Genomic DNA, 13,992 nt, shown 5'->3' with positions numbered 1-13,992 from the left:
TATCATAAAAGCCATTTATGAAAAACCCACAGCGAATATCATTCTCAGTGGGGAAAAATTGAGAGCTTTCCCCCTAAGGTCAGGAACACGGCAGGGATGTCCACTATCACCACTGCTATTCAACATAGTAGTAGAAGTCCTAGCCACAGCAATCAGACGACAAAAAGAAATAAAAGACATCCGAATCGGCAAAGAAGAAGTCAAACTCTCACTCTTTGCAGATGATATGATATTTTATGTGGAAAACCCAAAAGACTCCACCCCAAAACTGCTAGAACGCATACAGGAATTCAGTAAAGTGGCAGGATATAAAATCAATGCACAGAAATCGGTGGCATTCCTATACACCAACAACAAGACAGAAGAAAGAGAAATTAAGGAGTTGATCCCATTTACAATTGCATCGAAAACCATAAGATACCTAGGATTAAATCTAACCAAAGAGGCAAAGAATCTATACTCAGAAAACTATAAAATACTCATGAAAGAAACTGAGGAAGACAGGGGCGCCTGGGTGGCTCAGTCATTAAGCATCTGCCTTTGGCTCAGGTCATGGTCCCAGGGTCCTGGGATCAAGCCCTGTATTGGGCTCCCTGCTCGGCGGGAAGCCTGCTTCTCCCTCTCCCACTCCCCCTGCTTGTGTTCCCTCTCTCGCTGTGTCTCTCTCTCTCTGTCAAATAAATTAGAAAATCTTTAAAAAAAAAAGAAAAAAATTGAGGAAGACACAAAGAAATGGAAAAATGTTCCATGCTCATGGATTGGAAGAAGAAATATTGTGAAGATGTCAATGCTACCTAGAGCAATCTATACATTTAATGCAATCCCTATCAAAATACCATCAACTTTTTTCAAAGAAATGGAACAAATAATCCTAAAATTTGTATGGAACCAGAAAAGACCCCGCATAGCCAGAGGAATGTTGAAAAAGAAAAGCAAAGCTGGCGGCATCACAATTCCGGACTTCAAGCTCTATTACAAAGCTGTCATCATCAAGACAGTATGGTACTGGCACAAAAACAGACACATAGATCAATGGAACAGAATAGAGAGCCCAGAAATGGACCCTCAACCCTATGGTCAACTCATCTTCGACAAAGCAGGAAAGAATGTCCAATGGCAAAAAGACAGTCCCTTCAACAAATGGTGTTGGGAAAATTGGACAGCCACATACAGAAGAATGAAACTGGACCATTTCCTTACACCACACACAAAAAGAGACTCAAAATGGTTGAAAGACCTAAATATGAGACAGGAGTCCATCGAAATCCTAAAGGAGAACACAGGCAGCAGCAACCTCTTCGACCTCAGCCACAGCAACTTCTTCCTAGAAACATCGCCAAAGGCAAGGGAAGCAAGGGCAAAAATGAACTATTGGGTCATCATCAAGATAAAAAGCTTTTGCAGAGCAAAAGAAACAGTCAACAAAACCAAAAGATAACCGACAGAATGGAAGAAGATATTTGCAAATGACATATCAGATAAAGGGCTAGTATCCAAAATCTATAAAGAACTTATCAAACTCAACACCCAAAGAACAAATAATCCAGTCAAGAAATGGGCAGAAGACATGAACGGACATTTTTCCAAAGAAGACATCCAGATGGCCCACAGACACATGAAAAAGTGCTCAACATCGCTCGGCATCAGGGAAATCCAAATCAAAACCTCAATGAGATACCACCTCACACCAGTCAGAATGGCTAAAATTAACAAGTCAGGAAACGACAGATTTTGGCAGGGATGCGGAGAAAGGGCTGTTGGTGGGAATGCAAGCTGGTGCAGCCACTCTGGAAAACAGTATGGAGGTTCTTCAAAAAGTTGAAAATAGAGGTACCATACAACCCAGCAATTGCACTACTGGGTATTTACCCCAAAGATACAAATGTAGTGATCTGAAGGGGTACGTGCACCCCGATGTTTATAGCAGCAATGTCCACAATAGCCAAACTGTGGAAAGAACCAAGATGTCTATCAACAGATGAATGGATAAAGAAGTGGTATATATATACAATGGAATATTATGCAGCCATCAAAAGGAATGAAATCTTGCCATTTGCAAGAATGTGGATGGAACTGGAGGGTATTACGCTGAGCAAAATAAGTCAATCAGAGAAAGATATGTAGCATATGATCTCACTGATATGAGGAATTCTTAATCTCAGGAAACAAACTGAGGGTTGCTGGAGTGGTGGGGGTGGGAGGGATGGGGTGGCTGGGTGATAGACACTGGGGAGGGTATGTGCTATGGTGAGCGCTGTGAATTGTGTGAGACTGTTGAATCACAGACCTGTACCCCTGAAACAAATAATACATTATATGTTAAAAAAAAGAAAAAGACAGTAGGAACGGAAAAATGAAGGGGGGAAATCGGAAGGGGAGACAAACCATGAGAGACTATGGACTCTGAGAAACAAACTGAGGGTTCTAGGGGGGCAGTGGGTGGGGGGATGGGTTAGCCTGGTGATGGGTATTAAAGAGGGCACGTATTGAATGGAGCGCTGGGTGTTATACACAAACAATGAATCATGGAACACTACATCAAAAACTAATGATGTAATGTATGATGATTAACATAACATAATAAAAAAAAATTCTCTAGGTTATAGGGCATGGGAAAATTTCTGCTACTTCTGTGCCATGCTTAATACAGGGGAATCTTTTGCAAGGCTGCCCATGATCTCCTGCATCTAGACATGTCATATGGCCATTTTTCTTCAGGGTGTTGTTGCTTCCTGGAAGTGCCTCTGGGAAGCTGGGCTTAGGTTTCCTCTGCTCTTGGGGACCACAGACCTATTTCCTTCCTTCCAGTTTGAGGGAGTGTCTTCCTAGATATTTCTGGTTTCTAGACATGTTGGTAGACAGGTTTTGTTTTCCACCCTGCCTCCTTATACCTCTTCTGAGGCAATAGCAGGTAGCTAACTAAGAAATTGACTGAGGGCCAAAGGAATTGGAAAAAATATAAGAAAAAAAGAGTGTGTGTGTATATATATATAAATATATATCTCAAAAGAGATCCCAGCCACATTTGTAATTGCTTTTTTTTTTTTTAAGATTTTATTTATTTATTTGAGAGAGAGAGACTGAGAGAGAGAGCACATGAGAGGGGGGAGGGTCGGGAGGGTCAGAGGGAGAAGCAGACTCCCTGCCGAGCAGGGAGCCCGATGCGGGACTCGATCCAGGGACTCCAGGATCATGACCTGAGCTGAAGGCAGTCGCTTAACCAACTGAGCCACCCAGGCGCCCTGTAATTGCTTGTTTAACATCTGCCTTTCTTGGTTATCCTCTAAGTTCCATGAAGCCTGGGATAAGGCTTTCTAATCTCAATGTCCAAATATTGCCTTATTCCTAGTAGGATGCTATTAAATTCTCCTTGAAAAATGAATGAATATATGGGAAAGAAATTCAGAAATTATGAAGGATTTATGGAAAGTGTAATGATGAAGAGCATAGACTCTAGAGCAGATGGCCAGAGTGTGAATCTTGGCTCCTCTACTTACAGTTAGGTGAGCAAAACCCTTAACCGCTTCGTGCCTCACATGCCTCATCTGGCAAATGGTTGTTGTGAGGATTAAAAGAGTTAACATTTATAAAGCTCTTAGAATAATATCTGGCACATAGTATGTATCATGTGAATGCTGATCACTATCATTACCATCATCATCATTATTTATTATCTTTATTGTGAAGAACCTCTAAGTCAGGACTGTTCTCTTGATGTTCACTTCAAGAGAGTTGTTCTGATTTGATTATAGCTAAATTTATATAAATAAAACTGACAAAATTTTATTTTTGTGCAGTCTTCCAGACTGCAAGGCTGTTTTATTTTTCTTCCCTGTATCCTGTGTCTACATTTCTCTCGTTGCCTCAGGGCAGAACAATGCTTCTTTAGGACTCTTACCTCTTTTCATGGGCTCTCATTTTCTGTTGGCCTTTCTTAACTGTGTATCTTTAGCAAACACTACAACAACCCATGGAATCCCTTACGAGATCATACATAACTAATGGAGCCTTTTTCAGTATGTGTAATTTAGGAAGTTTTTCTTATACTCAACACTTGCCAGTGTTGAAGTGTGTCTGCCATCTTTCTGCTTATTCACAAATCTTTTGCAGTTTGTCTTTACTTAGCATTTTAGTAGCTATAGTATTTAATGACATTTGTCAATGTAGAGATTGTATTGTTCTCTTTCTCTTCTAAATTTTCAAATTCAGATGTATCATTTATATACAAAAAGATAATTCTTGGAGTGGCTGGGATTAACATTTATGATAAAACCCAATAGCTTGGAACTTAGAGTATCTATAAAAAAAAGAAATTAACTTTTTGAGCCAATATTATATTCAACTCAGAAAGCTAGTTCTTCCCATAATTAATATTTCCATAAGCCAATCTTTTTCCATCAGTTATAAATTCTGATTTTCATAGGTTCATGGTATTTGGTTGTTCAAAGGATTCCATTAGCTATTTAGCTTCATGTAGTTGATTTTTCTATTCAGACAGAGTATACCATCTACTGCAATATGAAATGATTTAGCAGCAAATTCCTTTCTCTTAATTTTTTTTCTTTCCTTATTTTGCTTTCTAGCAGTTCCTGCTGTTAAACTAAAGTTATTCTTTTACCTAAATATTTTTGCATCCTATTACAATGTTTCCCCATCTGGTCTCTCTTAGCTAGAAATTGTTTTATCAACTTCTAGGAATATTCATCTTTATTTATGCTGTACACATACCCACTGTAATTGTTGTGTTGTAATGCATGATATATTTGAGGCTAGCAGAGTCATGATACTATTTCGAAATACATTATGGAGAAACTCAGGGATTTTCATTTCTCAGCGTAATATATTTTTTCTTCCAATATGATTTGCTCTTGAGGTTCCTTGTCCACTTTTATAATTAATAGTTTAATTTTTCCTTTATACCTCTACAACCTCAGATATACTCCCCTGTGCATATTAGTGAGCATCCACTGTTGGTGGCATTGGCCACTGTTAGCCTCTAGATTACCTCTCAGTGCAACAGTGAGTGGAGGAATTCAGTTCATGTATATTTATTTATACAGCACAATTAATTAATGCAGTTTTCATTAATGAGTCATTTTGAATCATTGCCTGTATAGAATTTTTTTTGAGGTGAGTTAGCGTTCCTCCTACTTCTACAACCACACTTACTATTTCTCTTTGTAGTTGCTTCTTCCTCTGCTCATCCCTAAATTGAAGTCTTTCCAAGAGTTGTTTTCTAAATCTGCTCTCTCTACAGCCTCTTTACGTGACTTCAGCAGCCCTTAGACATGTGAATCCCACCTCTCTCCTGACTATTTTATATGCATATCTAACTGCCATGCCTTGGCTGTTCATAGACACCTCAAATTCAATAGGTCCCTAACTAAATTCGTCATCCATAACCACCTAGCTGCCCCAGAAAACCCATTCTTTTCTAGTGTTTCCTCTACCATCCTCCACTGCTCAGGCTAGAGACCTAGGACCACTCACCGCTCCTCCTTCTCCCTTTTGCTCTCAGCCAGACTACAAGTCCTGTGAATCCTACCTCCTTAATATCACTTGAAACTTTGGATTTGTCCCTTCTCTAGTTCTAGGGCCCAGTCCCTCAACTAGACTATTGTAATATTTTCCTAAATGGGATCTCTGTCTTTAGTTTTCCTCTTGCTGTACTAACTCCCATTCCCTCATTCACATGGCTTGGGAAGTCTTCCAGGGTTCCTCAAATCTGCCATTAGGTACACTTTTATTTGTAGCCCCTCTCCTTCACCAAAATGGTCATCCCTCCATATGATTACTGCCTGCTTTTTTCCTATTTCTCCTCTAGATCTTGACCCCTGTGAGCTTGTGGTCATGCTTACCATTCAATCCCCTCGCCTAGTACAGCAAATGCTGCACAGAAGGCACTCAATAAATACTTCTTACATATTGTTGATATTTCTAATATTCAAACTGTAAAGGTAGAAAGAAATTATAAACACATATACTGCATGATGACAAAGTCTGGAACTAGAAGTCATGGATTAAATTCCTGGCTCTAACATTGCCTTATTGAATACTTTTGACAAAACACAAAGTTTTCTCACTATAATGTAATCATCTAACACCATTACTGAGTATACAATAAATAATAGCATCTTGAATTTATGACTTCTAAGTAGTTAGGAGCATGTCTTATGAAATACCTATTTTTTCAGCATTTCTTTGGGGTCGGCTTCCCTCTTTGCTTCTAGAAGGTAATGAAGGGACATAAAACTCCTCCTAAAATGATGTTAAAACACTGGTCTGAGATTGTAACCTACTTTGAGGAATGTCAGGAAGATTCGTGAAGTTGTCTGTGTAGGCCCTCAAGAGGAATATAGGTTGTGGAAGGTAGTTTTATACTCTCGTACATCCAATTTCTTAAGAATTCAAAATATTTGGGAGTGAAAATTGTACACATTATTTCAGCATTTCAGCTTATTCCTGGACTCTTTCTCCATGTTTTTCCGGAGACAAATTTTTTTTCCCACACCCAGTTGAACCATCTGTGTACCAGGCAAGCTTTCCAAGATATAAAACCAAGTGAAATACGTCCATTCCATTTATTTAGAAAGGACTATGACTAATGGTACTGTGGAAAAAAATGGCATAGTTAATGAAAAAGTACACTCTGTGTGAACAGCCAGGGAAGCCTAACTGTTATGGCCACGTAAAGCCATTACTTACAGATAAGTATTCGGCACCAGTACTTTTCAAACTTATCCTCCAAAGACCTCCCGTGGGAAGGAGAGGGTCAGTTCAGTATCTACCTGTAATCTAGAGGTATCCCCTGTGGTATGAAGTTCTCTACCACCAGCAAATGGTAAAATTTTTAAAAATTTGTACAAATTTTGCATTCTACCCCATAATATGACAATGTTTGATTTACATAAAAAATTTAAAATTATGTAACATTTATCAAACTTGAATCTTAAGGAAGATATGCCATATTTATTATTGCCTTTAAATAACCCTTATCTACCCCCCCCCCCGCCCTCCCCCTGCCCAACACTGGCATGTACCCTTCAAGCATTGCCTAGGTTTGAAAAGCACAGGGTCCTAGGATATTACAGCCCAGGCCATGGGACTTTTGTTAGAATTTAAGAGAATTCTTCCACATGTCTCTTTCTACTCTGTTACATATAAACTTCTGAAGTCCTTTTGCCTAACTCACTAATAAAATCTTCAAAATGTAGCTCTAAGCACCTAATTGGTAGCATTTTCTACAGTTAAGATGATTGAGGAATATAAAATCAGCTTCCTCAAATAGAGATTTTCTGTTTGATGAAAAGGATCTGTCCAAGGAGAGAATTACCTATCCACTTTCCTCTTTAGATCTCGTTAACACTGGAAACCAAACTAAGAAGTTATAAAACTAATGCTTTTTGTGAGCATTTAGAAAATATGATCAAACAGCAATCTGGTCGTGCTCAGATAGGAGTACAAGAAGTGACTTATTTATACATTCAAATTTCAAAACATTTGTAAGGCCTACCATGTATGCTATTAAAAGGCTTTTAATTTTAAATTATTTTTGTAAGATAATCCTGTTCAAAGTGACATTATGATTTATTGCCACTAGTCAAGATTCTGATCCCTCATAGACTTCTTGTTTGTATCTGTTTTTGTTCTTTGTTACATAAATATGAGATTTATATATAAAATTCTGACTGTGTAATATAGGGCTAATGAGTCACAGATGGAAAGATGCTGGCACATTACCATCTAATAACATTTTAAGCTCATATTCCATAGTAAAACAAAAGCAAATTGTACACATCTGTTTTCCAACTTGTAGCATTTCTGAATTTGGGTAGCGTCTATGTTTCAAGGACTTTTACTTTGGGAGAAGAAAAAGAAGACACAGGTCACCTCAAAATTACCCAGAAACTTAATAGCCTTATCAGAAAGGATTTGGCAAAACAGATTAAGATTTCCCCTGCTTTGCTTCCTGAGAAGTCCCAGCTCTAAGGAATGAAACACAAAGGCATTAGGGCTAAAGAGATGTCTTCATACCACAGACATAATTTTATTGGTTCTTTTAAAAAGGAAAATATATCCCGAATAAGGGGGAAATAGGGGAGAAAAACATACCACGATTAATAACATTTAAGAACTAGAAACTTACTGGCCTTCACTAAAAATATCCTCAGAATAGATTTGGGTGGAAGAGGGGAAGGGCAACGAGGAGAGAACATCTAGGAAGCCTGCAGGCACCTGAGGCCATGTAAGCTGTGGTTGCTGTTGATTTTATTTGTATGATAAACATGTTCTGTGTGAAAAAAGAATTGGAATAAAAGGCTCCAATATCTCATGTTGTTGGAAAAGAAACAGAACAAAGGCGAGAGTTCTCTCTCAGACCTACCCAATTGGTAACGCCTGTGAACACGAGTTAGCACAAGTTAGTGAAGTATGAGTGTCTAAAACATCTCTCCCCCGTTCTCCCTGGTTAAGGAATTCAAAAACCACTTTTCTGCTTCAAGGGGTTGTGTGAACTGTCAAGTTCTTTTGGAAAAGTTACGTGACAGAAGCGATTACTGCAGAGTGTGACCATAAATCCCTCTGACATGAAATACGCATGTTATAAGAGACAGATTTCCATCCACCACCTCTGCAGGAATTCCTGAAACAGGAAAGACCTGAGAATCATCGTATGATTGGAGAGAGAAATTTTGATATGTGGGTGCTAAGACTATCTTTTGTGAGGAGGACTGCATTTATGCTGAGGAATATTTCTGATCAGACTGCAAAATTCTGTTCACCGTTGTCCAAAAAAGAATTAATATGTGTTATGTCCTGAGTTGTAAACAGAATATCAATGGAGGGAAATTACAGTGTTGTTTTCGTAACAGTGTCTGCAGTTATCTCCATATTGTGCTAACATTTTGTATGTAAGATTCCAGAACTGTTAGGAGTGTGTACACAGATCCCAGTGTAACTGCCACAAGGGCAAGTTACAATGAGTTCTCAATCTGGCCTTCCCACTAAAGGACGGTTTTGCTGGGGTGCCTTGTGGGTCTGATTTCCTGTACAGTGTGTCAAACAAGACAAGACTTAGAGCCGGGACAGGGTGGTCTTAGGTACATGCTTGTTTTGTTTGTCTATCAGTGGGATGTCTGTGTGACGTTTTGTGTCGTGTTGTTTTGGTACTGTCCCACGTCCATAGGGTCTACCAGGCTTCCCCACAGTTGCTGCTCTGCACAGTAATCAGATCCTCACCGTCAAGGTTTGTGGTTGACACCCATTGCTGCTCAGTCAGAGCCTGCAATCAGCATAAGAGTGAGCAAGAACAGCTAAATTGGCTTGCCAAGTCCAGTTGCTCCCTTTCACCATATGCTCTGAGGTCTTGGATCCTTGGGACCTCACCTACATCAATGAGGCCAAATAGCTATTGAGAGGGAGAATCGTGAACATAGAAGAGAGAAGGATATTGAAGTCGAGCAGGGATAATGAAGAGAGGCAGGCATGACCGTCTAGGATGGTGCCACACCTCGATGGTTTGATCTGCATGCATGCCAACACTCTGTGACATTTTTCGGTCAATTAAAGAACCCTCAGGACTCTGGACTTCGGGCATTTATAAAATGGCAGTTGCGTTCATGCCACGTTATGCTGGTTGACAAGTCTGACGGAATTGGAACTGGTGCTTTGTTTCCGGACTTTCTGCTCAGTCTGCAGGGTGCGGGTGATGGGAGCGTTCCTGCTTCTTTCATATACTGCATTAAAGAGACCTAACGCCCACGGCAAAATGATGGGATACACAAAAGACTCCTCTCTGACTACAAATCTGGTCTCGCCGTCACATTTTCGGGTTATGTTTCTTACAAGAAGAGGAAGTCTGACGTGAGACACAAGCACCAGTTCCATTTTGTTTAATGATCATTCTAAGTCTAATATGTGTATCTTTATTTCTTTCTTGGGGCCTTCTGATGTCTATTCTCCAACTCTCTCACCTCTGAACTTCAACCTTTGACCTCACCTGACTGATCAGATGGTGTTTCCTAAAATCAATCATGGGTTTCTCTCTGCTGATCAGCAGCTCATTAAACGCCGCCTCATTAAGGTAGTGCTTCTTCTTGCTCAAGTCTGATTTCTTCTTAACATTCAGTTATTACTCCATTTACAGTTGCTTTACCATTTATCTCTCATGGGTGGGGGTATTTATTTGGAACTATCCTGGAGCAAAACTATGTCTAGGGAGCTGCATTTGTTTGAAACGTATATGAAAGTACCAAAGTAAAAAGGCATAGAATGCCTAATTTTTTCTTAATTAAAGAAAGACAGCTAAATTATATCCAGTAATAGATCCAGTTTCTAAGCTCTCTTGCTTTGGTAATTTATCAATTATTACACAGTTTGACAAGAGCTTGTATGTTTAATTTTATAAGTTGTGAAAAAGTAAACACACTTGTCCAACCACAAATGCAGCCATTTTATTAAGATGAATATAACTGATGCAGCATTGTCATGAATCAAGTTATGCAAAAGTTTTATACCAGCTCTGACTATCATGATAACTTACACACTATTTCCAAGAGCTGAGAGTGCTGGTTCCTGAGCTCTTTGATTTTAATAGCATCTACTCAGCTCGCCCAGCATGAATATTTATTTGCTCCCTGCTGGCAGGCAAATTGCCTACAGGCTTCATGTTTCTGATTGTTCTGGTTCTTTTCATAGTGTAAATGTGGATTAGATAATACAAATTTAAAGTGTTGAAAAGAAGACCTGGGTCTTTATCTTTCATGGTCATCGTTGGTCTGTTCCCTTCTCCATTACAGGGTGACCAAGGACAGGCTGGGCCTCCAGGACCCCCAGGGCCCCCTGGCCCAAGAGGGCCTCCAGGGGACACAGGGAAAGATGGCCCCCGTGGAATGCCAGGAGTGCCCGTGAGTTGCATTTTGGATCCATTTGTTTTAAGGGCTGAGAACTGGGATGGAGTGGGGTAACGAGGGGCCTTAGGGTTAGGGGGTTGCAGGAAGTGGGGTGATAGAAAGTTCCCAAGCAGAAAGGGCACTGCCAGCAGGATTCTGCTTTACCATTCAATCTCTGGGGAACCCACACGAAACACAAAGAGAGACCCGGAGAAGGCAACTAAACTGGTTTTCAGGTAAGCCTCAAGAAGTCCATGATTGAGCATGCCTGATCTCACTTGTGTCCTGACTACCTTGGAATACATCAGTGCCTTTGGCTTAAATGATGGGAGAATAGCTTGAAAATCTAGGTGAGAGATTGGCAACATTCTCCAAAGGATCAGTGGCAGACAATAAAGTCCCATATGAATTATGGAAAGCAAAGGAGGTAAATCTTTTCAACGTTTACTCTCTTGTAAATAAATTGACCAAAAAAGAAAAAAAAAGAAAAAAGTGCTAATAAAACAGTAACATTAATGGTTAAAACATCAATAGGTCTGGTTTGAATATCATTTGTCCTTTATATGTGAAGTTTATTAATAGAAATGATTTTATTTTATTTATTTATTTATTTATTTTTTAAAGATTATTTATTTATTTGACAGAGAGAGACACAGCGAGAGCAGGAACACAAGCAGGGGGAATGGGAGAGGGAGAAGCAGGCTTCCTGCGGAGCAGAGAGCCCGATGCGGGGCTAGATCCCAGGACCCTGGGATCATGACCTGAGCCGAAGGCAGACGCTTAACGACTGAGCCACCCAGGCGCCCCAATAGAAATGATTTTAAGGCAATCTCAATACTTAGATCTAAGTACTTAGTCACTAAGATTGATCAAGTGTCAATAATACAGTAGTTACATGGTTTGATTTGGTAGAGACAACCCAGCAATTGAAAGAAATATATGGAAAAGATAAAAAAATTTTACACTTATATTATGGCCTTAGGACTTGAAATTCAAATTTATTGCTGAATTAATTTATTTATCTATTGCTTTTTTTTATCTATTTCTTTGACTTAAATTATTTTCATGAGTGTTTTCATAGTACAAAATAATGAAAATAGTTATCCACAAAGTAGAAAGTTTTTAAAACTAAAGAACCAAAAAGAAAAAAAAATCAGCCATAGTCATTAATGTTTTGGTGTATTTCATTTTTATATTCATATATTTACATATTTTTTTCAAAGAGTGATTCTCTTTGTAAGAATATAGGGTACTTTATGGCTTTTCTGAGACAATCTCTTAGAAGTCCCATTTCCCTTTCTGAAAGTGGCTGTAAATTTGTCATTTGAAGTGAGGGATTGACTCCCAACCTATGATTGGTTGGTTGTTAGGACGGCTTTCACTGAACCATCAAAGGTAGTGGTTTCATCTTGAAACTCTCTTCGAAGGTCTGATATTTTCCTGGGATGATACTGCAAATGATAGAGACAGCACACCTTTAGGGATATTTAAAAGCTCCCCAAATAATTGCTGGTTGCCAAGAAAGATACAATGAGTGTTTCTTCAACTAAGAAGAGCAGTTAAAACCATTTTGGTGGTACAAAATTAGTCAGATCATTGGGTATTGTATACTCTACAGAAAATTCAAGTATAGATTACTTTCAAGAAATAAGATAAAGGTAAGGTATGACAACCTGTAAATATTGAAAAATTATGTTATCTTCTAAATGAATATAGTTTATTCATCTGAGTAAGAAATGGAGCTTTTACATGGAAGTATGAACAGGTTTTTTTTTTTTTTTAATTCCACAGAGAAATTAAACTGTATTTATAGTCTCACAGTTAATTTTTATATACCATCATAACCACTAGAAAAAGGTTTTATAAAAACAAACTGAGAAATACTTATTTTTAAAGTCCAACAATTTCTATAGCTATCAACATTACACGAATGGTCTTTCCAAAAGCTATCTGTTGCCAATAACTATCAATATAATAATATGACAATAAAACATAATAAGGAATTTTATATGAATCTGAGTATTAGAAAACTATGATAGTGGTATGATACAGCACAAAATTCTATGTATTTTAACATATGCTATTATTTTTAATAAAACATGTTATTTCAGCCATCATTAATCCAGGGAAACCAAAATTCAAAATCAATCTGCTCATTTTATTATTTAATTCCTGTACTAAGAGCAGTTGTCTCTCTGTCCTGTATATGGAAGTTCTGAGTTCTCATACAGAGGCCCAGGTCATCTTTATGTCATCATGAACAGAACATAATAAATGAGATGTTACTAGAATTACAATTAAATATTTTTCTAGGACCATTTATTGACTTACAATATAATGACCCCTACTAGTTTTATTTAGAATACATTCTTGGCATAATTCTTAAATCTCTGCTGTGATCTAGACTCATTTTATTAAATCCTAAAATGTTTATAAAATGCATTTGAAGAAAGAACTTGGCTCTCTTTTTATTACATTGTGTTTGCATTTCTCTACTTAGCCTGAAAAGTATATTTGACATTCATACACCCGGTGGGTATTGTGAAAGAGAAAAAAAAAGATTGAAATTGCTTTTTAATGTTTATGGCATTAATAAAAATTATCACTATTCTTTTTTAAGGGTGAACCAGGGAAACCAGGAGAACAAGGCTTGATGGCAAGTATCTCAATTTCTTTTTCTATACTAAAAATAATGGAAGTCTAAGTTATTTAAAACTGTGGTCCAGATTGTGGGTAAGGAAAAAGTGAGAGATTTCAGGTGGGAGGAATGAGAGACAGTGAGGAAGGTCAAAGGATGGAATTTGCTTTATTCAGCTGCTGTAAGGAAGATTAAATTCAGGGATATGCATATTAGCTTAAATAGGAATGAGTTTCGAAGGAATGAGTTTTCAGTTTTCAAAAGTCACATTCAGAGGAATATGACTAACTGTGAATTAGTATAGTGAGGCTTCCACAGGGATTCAAGGAGTTTTTGTTGTTGAAGTGTTCCCCCAGAAAGAAACAGGTGTGCCTTCTTGATCCCTGTCATTAAAAAACATCATGAAATGATTCCACATGGACTTGCCCATAGACATTCATGTCCCATTCCTCGTGATTTGTTTAT

The 13,992-nt window shown here is 38.3% G+C and overlaps 1 protein-coding gene across 1 annotated transcript in view; it reads left to right on the top strand.

Moving 5' to 3' along the window:
• COL25A1 (collagen type XXV alpha 1 chain) overlaps positions 1-13,992 on the top strand; it is a 465,144-nt gene that overhangs the window by 331,272 nt on the left and 119,880 nt on the right. The window contains exons 8-10 of the mRNA XM_078069067.1: positions 9,185-9,244; positions 10,797-10,904; positions 13,510-13,545. Of these exons, the coding sequence (XP_077925193.1) occupies positions 9,185-9,244; positions 10,797-10,904; positions 13,510-13,545 (204 nt within the window). The remainder of the gene's footprint in view (positions 1-9,184; positions 9,245-10,796; positions 10,905-13,509; positions 13,546-13,992) is intronic.

Source organism: Halichoerus grypus, chromosome 3 (genome assembly GCF_964656455.1).
Source record: "Halichoerus grypus chromosome 3, mHalGry1.hap1.1, whole genome shotgun sequence".
Classification (NCBI taxonomy): Eukaryota; Metazoa; Chordata; class Mammalia; order Carnivora; family Phocidae; genus Halichoerus; species Halichoerus grypus.
This window is presented reverse-complemented; position numbering and strand designations above follow the sequence as displayed.